The sequence below is a fragment of the Nilaparvata lugens genome, chromosome 1, assembly GCF_014356525.2.
Source record: "Nilaparvata lugens isolate BPH chromosome 1, ASM1435652v1, whole genome shotgun sequence".
NCBI lineage: Eukaryota > Metazoa > Arthropoda > Insecta > Hemiptera > Delphacidae > Nilaparvata > Nilaparvata lugens.
Genome location: NC_052504.1, coordinates 95,315,924 through 95,334,455, shown reverse-complemented (window position 1 = coordinate 95,334,455; position 18,532 = coordinate 95,315,924). Strand labels below are relative to the sequence as shown.

General features: G+C 35.0%; 1 protein-coding gene across 1 annotated transcript in view; it reads left to right on the top strand.

Annotated features, from left to right (window-relative positions):
- Positions 1–18,532, top strand: part of LOC111057803 (pancreatic triacylglycerol lipase-like) — a gene marked incomplete in the record, with an annotated part of 80,803 nt that overhangs the window by 33,682 nt on the left and 28,589 nt on the right. The window contains 7 exon segments of the mRNA XM_039419676.1: positions 2,281–2,435; positions 5,321–5,440; positions 6,238–6,384; positions 8,638–8,863; positions 11,764–12,008; positions 14,606–14,732; positions 18,365–18,495. Coding sequence (XP_039275610.1) covers positions 2,281–2,435; positions 5,321–5,440; positions 6,238–6,384; positions 8,638–8,863; positions 11,764–12,008; positions 14,606–14,732; positions 18,365–18,495 — 1,151 coding nt within the window.

Below are 18,532 nucleotides of genomic sequence, written 5' to 3'. Positions count from 1 at the left end.
TAATGTCCTCCAGCGAGTTATCCAAGGGTTGAGACCTAGTGCAATCGAAACTTCATATCATAAACCTACTTTGTTCCAAATTTCGTGAAAATCGTTATAGCCGTTAGATCCGGTGAAATACAAACATAAACATCTAAACATCCAAACATATAAACAGAAATGGCTTGTTTAACACTTATAATAACACCATATACCATATGGTTTAATAATACTATAATACCATATAGGATATGGATGGAGAATGAAGGTATAAAAAATATCTCAATTACCAGTTGACAATTTTCTATATCATCTAAGCATAAAATATTGTTCAATAGCTATACATCTATAGTTCCATACCATTGATGATCAATGTTCAATAATCTATATATATGAACTATGCAACACATATAATAAACCAATCATCTCTTCCTCTCAATCACTGTTATCAAAGTTTCAAGTTAAATCAAACTTATTGTACTTACTTAATGATCATAAAATTACACGTATAACCTTTGCGTAACTGGTTAATACATAAGAAAGCGTCGGAGACCCTGAGTAAGAGGTTTTCAAAAGCAAAACAAGAAGGTCTCGTATCAGACTTTTTTAGTTACGATGTTACGCCGCACAGACAACAGACAAGGTACGTGTAGAAAGTAAACAGATCTTTCTCTGACCTTGGACCTCTTCTCATAGGTAGCCTGCCCGGTAACAAAAATGACAAGAGTCGTTTTTTGTTCCATGATCCTTCTTTTCTTTTAGTTTCCTTTCGTGTATACCTGTTGCACGTCCATCAAAAGAAATTTCAAAATGAAAATGCTCATTACTTGAGAAAGTTTCATGAGACAACTAGTACCGCAAGAGAGTTGCAGGTACCCTGGGTGTACATTGATAAGTTCATCAACTCCCGTCCACTGACAACCGGTTATCAGGTTGTATCTTGTGATACTGGATGTTTATAAACTTATTGAAATTGGTCAGGTACTAGCTACTCTTCATGGAACTTGTATTCATGAATCAGAAGTTCAAAGGCCGTAACATTTGCAACTCGGCTCTCATCAAAAGTAACATACGATCAAGCTAGCTTCACAACAAACATACGAGTATCATAAATGGTAACTTAGCTGCAGAAAAGACTCATGAAAAAGAAAAATTGTGAATTAGGAGCAAAGAAAATATATCCTTTACTATTAAACGAGCAACTTATGTTTATATTTTCAGATGTTTATATGTTTGTATTTCACCGGATCTCGAAAACGGCTCTAACGATTCTCACTAAATTTAGAACATAGTAGGTTTATAATATAAAGATTCGATTGCACTAGGTCTCATCCCTGAGAAAACTCGCTGAAGGACATTAAAAGGATAATTATTATTCATCATTGGAAAAACAGCTGATCATAATTTTTCGTCGTCTGTTGGTGATGGAAATGAGTGAGCGAGTTCATGTGTCAAAATTATGACTCAGCTGTTGAACTTTTGTAATCATTCAATCAGGTACTTAGTGCCAGTTGCAAAAAAATCGGGTTATTTTCAATCCTGATAAATTCCAATAGATCCATCTTTTTGAAATAGTATTCTCTGATTTGGTTCACGTGAAGTTAATCTGGATTAAAATTTAACCGGCTTTTGTGCAACTGGGCCTTTGTGAGGGAAATTATTGCATTCCTCTGGGAATCAATCTCAATTTACTGTGATTAGATAGAACATTTCTGTATGAATGTTATGAATGTTATAATAATTTCTTTTTTCGTATTACATTTTTCATGCTTTTGTACTCTAGAGCGATGCTCGGTCCCCGATATTAAACAAAAATTGACATGTAGCAGAGCTACATTCTAGCAGAGCTACATATAGCTCTGCTACATAAAATTAGCGTTAAATCTACTCATAGCAGAGCTACATCTAGCAGAGCTATATGTAGCTCAAATTTTATATAGCTCTGCTATATAGCTATATAGCTCTCCAGCTACATAGTGTAAACGTAGATCACTCTAAGCTGCTTTCTCTGATACACTCTAGAGTGTCTGTCTAGACTGTCTTCGCTGCTACACTTTGTTTTGGCCCTATGACCATGTCTTGGTGACCTATCCCTTCTCTACCGTACTTCGTACTTCAATCTATTTTCGCTACCTTTTCTACCTTTCAGCTATCTTTTCTGATATGCTCTACTATGTTTCGACCCATACAGTCTCCTCAACCCTCTCTGTAGATTAATGTGAAAAGTGTTATTTAATAACTACATGATAATTATTTATTATTTTCTCAAAATCCTGACAGATTTTGTTTGATTTGCTTCAGTTGAAAATGAAACCCGGTGCTACGATGAGCTGGGCTGCCTGAATGTGACCAGGGACTGGTATCATCTGATCTACCGACCCTTCAATGTTTTCCCACTTCCCAGACAGGTCATCGACACTAAGTTCATTCTCTACACTAGAAAGAACCCAACTGAGGTAAGTGCTGCTTATTATCTATCATTATCTATTTATCAGCTATCTATCTATGTACCAACCAGTTGGGAAACGAGATAGAGGACGTTAGTTTTCACGTGGTCCGATTATAGAGACGATGAGGTTCGGAACAGGCAATGATGCCGTGAAAGGAAGAAGATCTATCTATCTTATTATCACAAAAATATCACATTTGTATTTTTACTATTTATTTTTATATAATTAATTATTAATATTACCTATCAAATGCTCAGTAATCAAGAGTACTTTTTCAATTTAGACCTACCCACTACCACTGAAGAAGTTGTTATCAGTGTGTGATTGTTCACCAATATTTATTCATCACAAATATGTATTTCCACAACCAGGATAATATAATTTCATTCATTTTTCAATTAATTATCAGTTTTCCACTCTCTAGAGCTATGTAGGATACAGATCTGTTGTTACTGAGTGTTCGCTTTGGTATTATATTGATACTGATTAAGTATTATAAATGATAATTGACTTATAAAATTCGTAGTTTGCGAGAAGGATTCACAAATTTGACACACTATAAAGTGAATTTGATCATATCACTATTATACGGTACTGAGAATGGTTTATAGATTGTTTCATTACACTTTGTTAACTCGCGCTTCGCGCTCGGCAGGGGGCTTCGCACCCTGCACCCCGGTAGGGTGGGTTAGCAGTCTCCGCGCTTCGCGCTCAGACTGGTAGGCGGGCTTCGCCCGCCCAATCGCCTTCTATGGCTGTACAGCGTACTTTGTTAATTCATAATTCATGAGTCGTTGACTCTCAAACTACACTTGGTTGCCAATAAAAAGGAATCACGTGACCTTGTCTTCAACTTTACGACAGCAAACTTAGTGAAAGATCTATTTTAATAACTACTGCTCGACAGAAATCGCTGTATCAATGTCATCAAGATTTGAATAAATGAATAATTATTCTCTATTTTTACAAGAATATGGATTTGGATGTCATATGTATTGCTTGTAAATAAATGTGTATGTCATGCAATGTAAAGTTCATAAGAATGTACGTCAACCAATAAAATAATGGTAGCTGTTATGAGTTAGTACTTGTATCTAGGCTATACTGTGCTTATAAAACTTTTTGTGTAGTTGAGAAGTTGATGTTGTGGTAATTATTCATATTGAATGAAAAAGACTAAGAAATTGTCAAAAACCACAGATTTATTGATACTTAGAAAGACCGGTTTCGGTTATTACACCATTGTCAATCTCTGATAAATTGAATTGAAATTTAAATTGAATTTCATTCAATGTGCTTATAAAATACTCTGCTTATAAAATACTCTGCTTATAAGTTACATTTTATAATAATTGATATACAGAGTGTTTGATAAAGAACTACCTAGTTTTAATGTGTCATAGAATCTGTAAGAAGTGATATACACTATTCTAGTTTGTGGTTTTTGATTCAGCAACGGACCAAGTTTTGTCTCCCTGCAGATCTGCTTGACCTTGAGACGGCTCCAGGGAGCAGCTCCCTCAAATTGAGCTCTGGCTTTCCGGGAAGGTAGATGGGGAGCGGAGAGCTGGCCCAATTGCTTGCCACAACGAAGCCCGGACTTAACCCCTCTGCACTTTTTCTTTTGGGCACACATGAAAAATGTTGTGTACAGTGAAAAAATCCAAAACATAAACCATTTACGCGAAAGAATCGTCACGGCGGTTGGGATAACACCTGATATGTTTGTGAATACATGGCGAGAGCTATGTCGTCTCGACGTGAGCAGGGCAACAAATAGATCCCATATGTTGAAGTGTACTGATGTTAACCTTCCGGTAGTCGCGCCCTACTCAGTCACACGAGCAGTCGCGTGTTTTATTTTGTACAACATCCAATTTTCCAAGTGTTATGTACTCTGTTTACTGTCAAAACATATTAATTAATTGTATAATTACTTTTTCCATCTTCTTGGATTATTTTACGCCTATGAGCATTTGGATGATTAGCATTTCATAGCCCAATAAGATACATCAAGCAAAGCCATCAATTCTGTGATATTGGTTCGTTTACAGTCCCAGTATACAGTCTTCCCCTATCTTATGCACAATGCGACTTATGCACTGTCGCGACTAAATGGCACCTAAAGACTGAACCATTGCTCGGTTGATACTGCAACTCAGTGGAGTGATGGGGGAAAAGATTTGGAATTCACTGGTACCACCCCATTCAATAATTTTATGCAGCAAAAAAACTGATACTTTTGTACTTTTTACAACAGCGCGACTGCCGGAAGGATAAACAAAACTTGAAGGTTCTCTCCTTCATTGTATGTACCTGTTGATGTAGTTTTTCACCAATTTATACCTTAAACTAGGGAGTTCTTTTTCAAACACTCTGTATTGTAGGCTACTTTTTCAATTATGTTAACATAATAAATCAAATGAGATGAAACGAACTTTTTTGTCCAATGTTAAGGGGGCAGTTGTTGGTATACTTTTTCAATTATGTTAACCTAATAAATCAAATGAGATGAAACGAACTTTTTTCTCCAATGTTAAGGGGGCAGTTGTTGGTATACCTGTTGCCTCCGAAAGAGATCGTACTAATTAAATAAATTGATTGATCAATAAACGCAGCACAGTCTACAGCTAACGATTATTGAACTGTAAAATCATACAAATAGTTTACTTTCCAAGTTCAGCATTCAGCTCCTATATTTATAAGTTCAGCATTCAGCTTCTAGACTTTTTTACTAACTCTCTTTTTTAATTTGAATATGATTGTTGACAATGACAACCACGAATGTCTCTCGTGGTGAACCAGAAACAATAAACAATAAATTCCAATACTGTAAATCAGCTCCAAGAATTCTTGGAATCCAATTTATTATAAATAATCATTCTTCACAGGGTCAAACGATAAGAGTGCAGTCAGAGAAGACAATCATGAAATCAAATTTCGATCCAAAGAAGCCAACCAAAATAATCATTCACGGTTTCATCGATACACCTCTTAGTTCCTGGGTCAAGGTAAGTAAACTTTAACTGTAGAAAATAATATATTTATCTATAAATACGTAAATCCTTGATGTTATCAATAAACATGAATCAATAAAAATCGTGTGACCTGGCTGAGCTCAGCCACTACCTCCGTAAACTGTTTACGGAGGTAGTGCCTCAGCACAGGTAGGGCTTCTGCACCAATAAAAACACTAGCTGATATAGATCAGCTGAAATCAACGAATTTTATTGATGTATGATCCCTACTCGTGCTGACGTCACACGAATGCACTACGGCTTTGTTTACGGAGGTAGTGGCTCAGGTCTGTTGTTAGAGTTTTCAAGTTGCATGTGATCAATTTAATGACATCTGACATGACGTAATGACTGAATAATATGATACCAATTAAATTATATAGGTAGGCTATGTAACATGAGTATTATCATAGCCACCTCTAATACAAGGCCCCGGCCTACGATATTGCAACGTCGCAGTGTAGGCCTAGAATCTAATACATGATTGGTGAAAAAGATTTTAAAAATTACCAGCTGATCTTTTACGCTGCGACGTTGCAATATCGTAGGCCGGGGCCTTGTATTAGAGGTGGCTATGGTATTATTATATCAATTATTAACTTAATTTTTATTCACATTTTCCCAACGTTTTTTCAGATTTTATACAGTATTACCAATTTTTGGATTATTTCTTCACATCTCCGTAGCATTTTCTAAGATTATCTCTTCACATTTTCTCAACATTGTTTTTATATAATTTCTATACATTCTCTTGAATTTTTTACATTATTCCTTGATTGTTTGTTTTGTAGGAGATGAGACGAGAACTACTGAAACGAGCCGATTGGAACGTGGTGGTGGTAGACTGGGCGGGGGGGTCTCTCCCCCTCTACACCCAGGCGACGGCTAACACACGATTGGTCGGCCTAGAAGTCGCCTACTTTGTCAACTATATGAAGGTGAATTTATTCATTCATTCATTCCATAATCTTGGAACTACTTGGGTCATCAATGGATGAACTAAAGTTTTAAGGGCCTAGTGTTTCATAGTGTAAGATTTATAGTGAAATGAAAAATGATGGTTAGTTTCTGAGACTAATTTTGATGTATTACAATATTTACAATCAACATAGATTAAATTTTTATTCATTCATTCATTGTTACAATTATACACAACTCATAAAAAAATCAATTCCACTTTATACAAGTGGAATTTTTCAAAAACAAGATACATATAACAATACAAATTTACAGAAGTGAATATACATGTGATCAGTGATGCAAGTGATTGAGGGAGGACCAGCAGGCAAACTCGAAACTTTGTTTTTCCTCCTTCCAAGTTTTCATACAAATTATTGTCTTCTCGTCCAAAAATTCATCTATATGAACACTACAGGCATTTTTGAATCCAGAAGGTTTTACAGATGTGTTTCAGTATTATATTTTAGATATTTCTTATCATATTTAAAAATAAGGTAGTGAGATTCACATCAATCTGTAAATCATATCTGTTGATTTGTTGTTGCTTTCAACAAATGCAGATGGTTTCATATGTGAATCTCATTGTACGGTACTTATATTATTTATTCAATCATTCAAGTATTTTAATATTAGGGCTAATGTAAAGTTTAATTTCAAAAGATCTTGACACTTGATAATCGGATGAAAAACCCGAAACTATAGTGAGTTCCAGTTATAATGAGAATGAAGAAAGATAGACAGCGTAGCCGATTCTCTACCTTGCCACTACCTTCTGTAGAGGATAGCTGACATCGGTAGCTTATACCTCATAATAGAGGATTTTGTTATTTCAAGAATGTTAATGAAGCTTAATTATAATTATTCGCTGACGAATGATATAGGTACTATGTTTATAAAATAGAGTTATAGTACCCTTTAAACACAAGAAAGTAGCCCTAAAGCATGAATTCATACATTTGTGGAAGATGTACAGTCGAACCTCCATTTGACGAAATCCTCTACACAACGAATTTTTACCTGGTCCCATGACATTTTGGAGTTTTGGCTGCTTATTTACCTCTAACGAATTTCGGACCGCTCAACAACAAAGTTTTCTCTTGACTACAACATACAAAATGTAGTGTGTATAGGAAGCAGACAACCATTTTCAAGGAATTGTTTAGTTTCAGCAGAAATGTCAATAGACTAAAAATAATGGCAATTCAGGTAGGAAGAAGATGGGTGGTGGACAGTCGATAGAGGTTGAAAGACATGTCGGAAATTGAATGCAAGTTACTCTTAATTGAATTTCAAGGACTTGTCATTTGTAGACCAGGCAGGTGAACGACTGGACTTTCTAAATCTTGCTTTTGTCACACATCTCAAATCTTTGAACCGACCAAGATGATGATGGTTGTGACAAACTTGAGGAGAAGAATCCGTCAGATCAAGAAGATTAAGAAGTTCTAGAAGCTCTCAAAATTAGCAGGCAAGGATTAATAAATCTGAAAAATAGTGCACCAGCCTTTTTATATTCAACTGTTTGAATAGATGTGAGTCGTTTATTGAACATGATGTTTCATTCGAATGCAAAATTCAACCGAAAATTACTCACTTTTTCAAATAAAACATTAAAAAATAGGGAAGTTGAGTTATTATAGTATTTATAGTGAAGTTATTGACAAAATTACCGTATATTATACGGAACCAATAAAGATTGTAGCCTACATTAATACAAGTTTTCATAATTTTATTTATTACATTTCTATGCAGGATTAGTTATTACAAACTAATACAGTAGTAGTGTAAAAAGTACTAAAACATCTTTTGTGAAAGAAGTTGAAGAATATTGTTACTGAGTATGAACTTTGATTGAACTCTACCAATAGTACAAATCAAGCTTTCTAGAAATAAATTGGTTTCTATAAATATTCAAAAAACAAGTTTTTTTTATATTAAACAGCATGAATTTACAAATTTCCATACTAATATTGGCTTAATAGGTACCCTACCTTCGTTCGCGATGATATGTTTTATGTACCATATTCATTTATTTACCGCCGTGATATCATATTACAAGATCCATAAGATCGTGGCAGTTTTCTTGACAGAACAACCTCTCAATAACGAATACCTTTCAGCAGCGAATTTTTTCTCGGGATAATCGACTTCGTTATACAGAGGTTCGACTGTATATCATTGATATACCAATCTACTAATTATTTAAATAATTGTTTGTTTTTTGTTTTCAGGACAAACACAAACTGAGCCCGGCCCAGGTGCACATAATAGGGCACAGCCTAGGCGCCCACACGGCAGGCTACGCGGGGGAGCGCATCGCCGGCCTAGGGCGCATCACGGGGCTTGACCCGGCCGAGCCCTACTTCCAGGGCATGCCCCCCAGGGTGCGGCTCGACCCCTCGGACGCTCAGCTTGTCGACGTCATTCACACCGACGGCACCTCTATATTCCTACTAGGTCTGTGCTCAAGCTTCCGAGCTTCGCTCTGGAGTACAAAAGCATAAAAATTTATTACGAAAGATGAAATTATAATAATATGCATAGTTCATACAGAAATGTTCTATCTAATCACAATGAATTGAGATTTATTCCCAGAGAAATGCAAAAATTTCCCTCACAAAGGCCCGGTTGCAAAAAAAGCCGGTTAAATTTTAATCCTGAATAATTTCACGTAAATCAAGTCAGAGAAGACCATTTCAAAAATATGGTTCTACTGAAATTAATCAGTATTAAAAATAACCCGGTTTTTTTCAACCGGCACTAAGTACCTGATTGAATGATTACAAAAGTTCAACAGCTGAGTCATAATTTTGTCACAGCAGTCCCACAAACATGAACTCGCTCACTCACTTCAATCATTAACAGACGACGAAATAATTATTATCAGCTGTTTTTCAAGGATGAACAATAACTATCCTTGTAATGTCCTTCAACGAGTTTTTCCAGGGATGAGACCTAGTGCAATCGAATTTTTATGTTATAAACCTACTATGTTCTGAATTTCGTGAGAATCGTTAGAGCCGTTTTCGAGATCCGGTAAAATACAATCATATAAACAGAAATTGCTCGTTTAATAGTATAGGATATAGTGAGGTCAACGTTATGATGGCAGTGGAGAAAGATGGAGAACAACGTTGTCGATCCTCACTGTCTTGTCAATGCTTCTTGACGGTAGCTGATACAGGTTTATTAATGTAATATTAATTGTTCATTTTCGTTTAAAATAATCAATTATATTTTATTAAGCAAGAAATTATATTTTCCAATAATTTCATAATTAAGATGAAATATTTTGTTAATTGATTATTAATTCTACATTGTTAAAAGCCGTTCTGGCAACAGAACAAAGCGAGAGAGAGATAGCGCTATCCGCTTTGTTCAATGATAGATAAGGATAGCAATACCATTGCTAATCAAACATTGCCATTATAGCGTGGGCCACTATAGAATAAATAAATAAATGTTTATTTCCCAAAAAAACTAAAACTACTACATCAATTACAGAAAATATTAGATAAATTACAATTAGCTTACATACAATAGTTAGTTAAAATAAAATACATTATAATGTTTATACATTAATACATTAATACGTTAATATAATACATCATATCAAGGCATCTATATTGCATCTGTAGCGTTGATTGAATTTCTGTGATGTTTTATGACCAGGGTACAGCATATGAGGGATCTAATTCAGTATATGTATATATTTGTACGGTTGATCGAACTTGGTGTGCTGTGTCACGACCAGGGTAACGGGTATGGCATAATATGCTGATGATACATAACTTATCTTCAATAATCAAGTTCTAGATGATTTAGAAATAAATGCCCATATAGATGTACAGTCAATGGTCCAATTTTTAAACCAAATGGAGTTAACTATTAACAGCAATAAATGCCAATTCCTTCAATTTAAGAACAAAATAATCCGAATGAGGATAGGGCGCTTTAACGTAGGCTACAGTATTTATAAATGATTGTCAACTTGAACAAGAAGAAGAGATAGCATTTCTTGGAATCTTATTGGATAGACGATTGACTTTGACCCCCTACATTGACAAAATTTGTAATAAAATGTCTTCTGCTGTATTTGCTCCTAGACAACTTTCCAGGTTGAAAGACAAAAAGTTACTCGTAACAGCATACCACAGTCTTTTATTGTCACATGTGAGGTATGCTATTTTACTTTTTGTGTAGTTGAGAAGTTGATATTGTGGTAATTATTCATATTGAATGGAAAAGATTAATAAATCAGTAGTTTTTTGACAATTTCTTAGTCTTTTTCATTCAATATGCTATTTTAGTTTGGGGTAACACATCTAAACAGAACCTGGACAGAGTTTTCAAAATACAGAAAAGGGCTATTAGGTGTATGGAAGGTATAGATGATATACTGGAGTCATGCAGGCCTTTATTCAAAAGACTTGGACTGCTAACAGTACCTTCCTTGTATCTTTATGAAACAATCTTGTATGTGAAAACGAACAGTATAACCCAAAATTTTAATATTCATGATCACAATACACGACATAGAGCCGATTATTATCTAGAAAGCCATAATAGCAGCCTTTTTGAGAAAAAGCCTAGCTATATTGGTAGGGTATTTTATAATAAACTACCACATACATTGAAAAACCAGGAAAGTATAAAAATATTCAAGAATCAACTAAAAAAGTTTTTAGTTGATGGAACATTTTATATAGTATCCAAGAGTTCCTTTCCATCTGAATATCTGGGTTTGTTTCAAAGTCTTTACATTCTGTGTGTATGAATACACAGTATTTTTTATGTTATAAATAAACTGGACAGCCTTTTTACATAGATACATACTGCGAGTTATATTCAAACCATATGATACAATTTTGTGAATTTACGAGTCAATTTTGTGAATGATACAATATACTTCATAGAAGTTTTTTTTTCATAGCTTCATTGGACTTTTTCCATCAAAATTAGGGAGAGAAAAAGTTTTGGGTTTATCCTGTAGATTCTCTCCAAATCATGTATGTATTTCTCTCAAAATGTGTATATATTACATATGCATATTATATGGTATATTGACTTGTCCCCAGGACTCCATCCTGGGGTCCCCAATACGTAATAAAAAAAAAAAATCGAGTCAATTTTGTGAATGATACAATATACTTCATAGAAGTTTTTTCATAACTTCATTGGACTTTTTCCATCAAAATTAGGGAGAGAAACAGTTTTGGGTTTATCCTGTAGATTCTCCCCAAATCATTAACTTGATATTGTGATTGTAGAATGTAATAAATAAATATTTAGTTTTTAGTGTTGATTGCACGTTGATATAAGTGGCCCACTTTTGATTGAATTTGCTTGACGACCAGGTTACGGCATGAGTGAACCGTGCGGCCATGTGGACTTCTACCCGAACAACGGCCGCGAACAGCCGGGCTGTGACATCACCGAGACCCCCCTGCCGCTCACCTTCATCCGCGAGGGCATCGAGGAGGCCAGCCGGGTGCTCGTCGCCTGCAACCACGTCAGAGCCATCAAACTCTTCACGGAGTCCATCAACAGTCGCTGTCCCTACGTGGCGCACCGATGCTCCAACTATAACCACTTTCTGCAGGTCAATATAATTATTTATTATTATTAAACGAAAATACAAATTAAATGCTGCAATTCACCCCGAAGACTTCTGCTACTGCAAATATTTAAAACAGGGTGAACAGCCAGATGGAAATTCTTCGGGGTGAATTGCAGCATTTAATTTGGATTTTCGTTAAATAATCATAATAATTAATTCATTAGCATTGAATAATTGCAATATCTCAGTAATTTCTATCTGTAGGCTGGTTGGCCTCTATGGCTTTGTATAAAATGAGCGCTGCTATCCAGAGATTGTCAGCTTTGTGTAAGGGTAAACATTCCTGACCGGCAATTAGGAGGTACTGGGTTCGATTCCCGGGCTAACAAATAATTTTTGAATAGTAGCGCTCATCGAATTTCGATCTGGCTGTTTACCCTGTTGTCAATATTTGCAATAGCAAGAAGTCTTCGGGGTAAATTGCAGCATTTAATTTGGATTTTCGTTTAATAATAATAATAATAATTAACTCATTAGCATTTGAATAATTGCAATATCTCAGTAATTTCCATCTGTAGATATTTTATTGTTTATTTATACAATATGATAATTCCCACTGAGTCTAACAAGACCCATAGTGATACAAAACAAATTAGCACTGTACATGAATAAAATTCTATAAATCTATATATATAAAAGCGAAATGGCACTCACTGACTGACTGACTGACTGACTGACTGACTCACTCACTCACTCGCATAACTAAAAATCTACCGGACCAAAAACGTTCAAATTTGGTAGGTTTGTTCAGTTGGCCCTTTAGAGGCTCACTAAGAAATCTTTTGGCAATATTTCAACTCTAAGGGTTGTTTTTGAGGGTTTAAAGTTCGTCTTTTAGCATGTATATTCTTCTTCTCCCAATCTCTTAATTATAATTGAAATTTCCATATCATATGTTACTATAGAACTATAATCTAGATGGAGTACCTCTTCGTAACAGGTTGTTAACTGGCAACTAAATTAATAATTTTGTCAGGGTGGCATTAAGTTGAGTTGACTGGCACCAAGTTGAAGATTTAAATGCATTTATCGCGGAAAAATTGATTGGGCACTGCTACTTCAATCCTGGGAATATTATATTACTAGACGTCAGGCTCGTTTCGCTCGCCATATCCGTTTAGCCAGACGTTTAGTCTGGACCCCCGACTGGATTGTCCTAACATATGATAAAAATGCTCAAATTAAAAATGCAGGCGAGCGAAGCGAACCTGCTGATCTCATTCTTGGACGATCCAGTCGGGGGTCCAGGGGACAGAGCCCCCTGGCTAGACGGATATGGCGAGCGAAGCGAGCCTGACGGCCAGTACAATATATAATTCAAAAATAAGTCCAACAAGACCCATAGTGGTACAAAACAAAATAGCACTGTACATGAATAAAATACTATAAATTAATATAAAACTAAAATTATGATAGATGGATGAGTACAGTAAAACAGATGGAAATTACTGTCGAGATATTCAATTATTCAAATGCTAATGAATTAATAATTATAATCGAACGAAAATCCAATTAAATGCTGTAAAAAGACTTCTGCTACTGCAAATATTGACAACAGGGCAAACAGATAGATGGAAATTCGATGAGCGCTACTATTCAAAAATTATTTGTCAGCCCGGGAACCTTGAACCCCTCTGCCACCAGGCCTAATGCGGCCCTCAGGCCGGCTATTGAAACTTAAAAATGGCCAATGGTTGTAACTACCGTAGTCGTCCTAGATTTTAAAATGTTTTGATAAAAAAGTACTACAAATTTATATATTGTTTTGATTAATTGCTTTTTGTATGATATGTGAGATGTGTTGTGTTTGGTAGATGGAGTATATTAGAAATTGAAAATGGAAATTGAAATTTATTCATAACACCGACAATTTACAAACAAAAATGAATGAACTTAACAAATCAGTACAATAATTTTGAAAAAATAATAATAAACCAAAATACATATCTTCTAATTCTATTTATATAAATGAAAATAATTCAAAACTATCAAAAACATTATGCAACGTCAGAGTTATGACTAAAGCAGGGTTTACACCAAAGTTATTAACAAAATGTATAGATTCTATTAGATTGAACGGAAGTTGACAAACACACATCTTCATCATGTTTATGATAAGTTATGTTCAATCTAATAAAATCTATAAGGATTGAGTTATTAACATTTTGTTAATAACTTTGGTCTAATCACAGCTTAAGTTACTTCATAAGCTATTAGCTGAGTTGAAGTTACCTACTCTGAAAATTAAACTATTTTGACCTTTGCAAGAGACAGAAGCCTAAAAAATCAACAAAAACACTTTGTCTATTTACAGAAAACGAATTGAAAGGAGTGAACATTACGAAAGTTATTAGTAGAAACCAAAAAGTATTAGACAAATCTAGGAGAATAAATTAAAAAGAATTCGAGAATATATATATTTATAGGATGAACTATATTAGCATAGAGAAAAGATAGCATAAGCAGAAAATGTCTTCCATCGCTAGCTATTTCAAAAACATTCATTCCTATCTAATTTTTTATTGCAATTACAAATGAATATTAATATATTTCTTGTTAATAACTATGTGTGATTGTAGGGGCGGTGTTTCTCGTGCGGAGACAATGGTACAGGCTGTGCAATGATGGGCCTGGACGTGCAGAGGAGTTCACATCCTCCAGGTTCCAAATATTTCATTGCCACTGGCAAAGACACGCCTTACTGCAGTAAGTTCATTCGCTACCTACTTCCTTCTATTCATCAACCAATAAACTATTAGATCATTTTATGCACTTGGACTGTCTTATAATTAAAACCGTTTTGGGGCTTAAGCCTGTGGTACTCCTTTCTGGAAGTTGTATAGGTATTATGTTAAATATGATTAACATAACTTTCTTTTTTCTCTGAATGAATGAAAATTCAAAATGAATGAAAAATCTATTCAGGGGAGAGTGATAGTTTCTTAGAGTTCTGGAGCGGGGAACCATGAATGAAAGATCAGAACGTCGAGCCACAGGTGATACATATATATTCAACTTGGATAGTAAATGTGGTGCATCTATTTCATTATTCAGGAGACCAAAGAGGAAAAGAGTGCTCTGACATCACGCCTTACTTTTAAAGATTTAATGTGAAATAAATTTCTCAGTGACTCAGTTGGAAAATCTAACGGACAATAGTAATTGAATTTCTTGTAAAACATGAATCTCAAAAATTTATTTTGCAATCGCTCCAGTACACTAACTCTGTCTGCATGATATGGGCTCCATATCTCTGGAGCATATTCTAGCAGACTTCTCACAAGTGACTTGTAAATTAATATCAGAGGCAAGACATCATTAAAGGGTGAGCAGGTTCTCAGAATAAAACCCATTTGCTGATTTGCCCTAGTAGCTATCCAATCAATGTGTGTATTGAAAGAAAATATAGAATTAAGAATTAAATAAGAATTATAGCTCACTTTTCTTTCTAGGGCTACTGAAACTATTGGAACACATTAGAAGTTATCAACTACCCTTTAATTTTATCAAAACACAAATAGTTTCAACTCTTCAAGTGTATATCACTTGGGAATGGCTCTTGAAGAGTTGATTCTAGTTGTGTTTTGATAAAATAAAAAGGATAGAATAGAATAGATTTTTATTCTTAACTTAGTTGTAGTTCAGACACTGTGTTACTTGTAAATATTTGAAAAAACACTCACTTTTGTTGGAGTATTGAGGAATGCATTCCACTCCTGAAGAGGAGCTTCATGAGCATGAGGCTAAGGCTCGTGAGGCTGATGAAGCTCCTCTTCAGGAGTGAAATACATTCCTCAAGTGTTTTTTTTTTCAAATATTTACAAGTAACACAGCGTCTGAGCTACAACTAAGTTATTATATAGTGTTTCGTCATGGAAAGCAGCATCAATTTTTATTCCTTTAAGCATAACTTCTATACAATCGGAAACGTCACATAAAATTACAATAGTAATACATCTAACAGACATTTAATAATAATGACATAATAGGCAATTTAAATATTCAACTCATGAAAGTTTATATTACAGTTCACTTATATAAATTTATTCTAAATGCATTCCAATTTAATCAGAAGTAGCTACTAATAGATATATTACTCATGTTTAGGAATCAGTGAAGCGGTTTTTCTATCAAAAGAAACAGAAATTTCTCTCACTAAAAACGAAAGTTTATTGAATATTTCTACAGAACTTACTCTTGAACTGATCTGAGTTCTTCTCAGCCTGGCATAAGGTACTTCAATGCAGAGTCTGTATACCTAGTATATTATGCTGGTGAAAATCCTCCCTACTTAGGAAAGAATCAAAATTCATTTTTATATCCATAGCTAGTAAAAATACAAATAAACTATAGTCATTATTTTCTGTTCAACAGAAAATTAGCCTGCAAGTTTCCAAGTAGTTTGCATTATAAACAATTCTCATTGCCTTCTTTTGAAGAAGCATGATTTTTTGTAAATCAGTAGCACAATAACCCCACAATATCCAAAAGCACTTTCCTGTTTCTCAACTTTAACCTGGAACAAAAAGACAAAAAAATCAACTTGAATCCTTCACAGTAGAATCTTGATGAAACGCATTTTCTGTTTTAAGGTATCTATTTCAGATACTCTAGTAATATACTCATACTGTACTTGACAATTAATCCTTTATGATAAACCATATGAAAATGTACCTTGAAAGAAGGCAAAATAGGTAATTTTAAGGTAATGTTGAGGTAAATATTCTTTCAATCGGCGTAGAAGATATAACACTCGGCTCAGCTTGGAACAAACATGATCAATATGTGGGTTCCATGTCAATCCCTGATCTAGATGAATCCCCAAAATCTTCACACATTCTAAATTATCTTTATCAATTTTCCTCAACCCTAAAATTATTTGTTGTGTTTTATTGCTATTTAGAAGTAGATTATTTGCCCTCTGAACCATATCCTCATTTCATCCTGACAGTTGGACATTTTTTCTTTCAGTTCCAGGACAGATACCTACTTTAGTGTAGGATAGGATACGTACTGATAACTTTTATTGTGTCTCAATATTTATATTTATAATATAGTTATTTGTGCAACTAGTGCGCAAAGTGACAGTTTGCTGCACCGAAAGAAACGTTTACGCCCGAGCCGTAGGCGAGGGCGGAATGGTTTCTTGAGTGCAGCAGAGGAACTTTGCGCACGTATTTCACATTAAGTTTTTCCTACAGTTACCATTGAATATGAAAAGTGGGTAATTATGGGTAAAATTGCCTGAAATGCATCAAATGTTTTTCTGTGTAATTTTATTATTGATAAAAACCTTAATTTATTGTCAAATTGAATAAAAATGTTGTCCTTGGTTATAATAAATAATACTAATAATTAGCTCGTTGTGCTTCCTTGCACCTCTGCTCACTATAGCAGCCCAGTCACTGTTACCAACTTCATTTTGATTTTGCTGCACTGTTGCTCCATATAACCTACTAAGTATTTTTCGCCACACTGCACAGAAAGCAGCTGTTTTCCAGTCCCTACGTAGATCTGAAAGACTTGTTGCAGACGACGTCAGAAAAGGGTTTCTTTTCCGGTCTAGGCCAGAAAGTTGTCTCTTTCCAGCCGCTTATGGCTGGAAACAACGCGCTAATTATTATAATAAGTCATCCGCTAGATCGGGCGAGTGTCCACTTTCATAATAAGCTGAAGTCGCCATGATTTTAGTTCCAGTTCGAATCAAACTAATTCGCTTCGCAACCAGTTTTATTCAATTATTATTGTTGATTAGTGCATTCCGAATTTTCAAAAATGCTTGAAGATGACTGTGGTATTCCAAGTGAAATTTTAAAAGAATCTGAAATCCTGACTGCAAATCTTCTACCACTAAAATCAAGAGATAGGTACGATAGCTTAACGAGTATTCTTTATTTTGTATTCTTTATTATTTTGTCAGCAATACCTGTAGTGTGGCGAAAAAATATCGTTCGCACACGGGCAAAAAGTTTTTCCAGCTCTCAATCTTTTCTAGTCCTCGGCCTACGGCCTCGGACTTGAAAACCGATTTCGAGCTGGAAAAATCTCATTTTCTGCTCTAGGTGCGAAATATACTATTGCGTTACCATGGTGCAATCTGGAGGTAGTGCAGAAAAATGTTTCCCGCACTAGAGCGGAAAAGTGATTCTTTGCGTTCTGTAATCAGTGCAGCAATGGCCACTTTTCAACGTAACTGTAGGAAAAAAGTTATATTTTTCACTGAAAATTATTTATCCGTTTTTTTAGTTGCAGGACACTAACAAAGTGACGAGCTGTTACTTACTGACAATGAGGCTACTTAGTATTTAATTTTGAAAAAATGATTTTTTGAATTACAGGACGTCACTACCGGGTGACGTTAGACCTAGCACGGCCTCCAAGGGCAGAAGCGTGGGTTCAGGGGTTCATGCGGGTTTCCCTGCACAGCGACAATGGTGCCATCAAAAACCTCGATCTCACACCCAGGTTGGTCCACTCAAAATATTTCATGAATGTTCCAACTAACC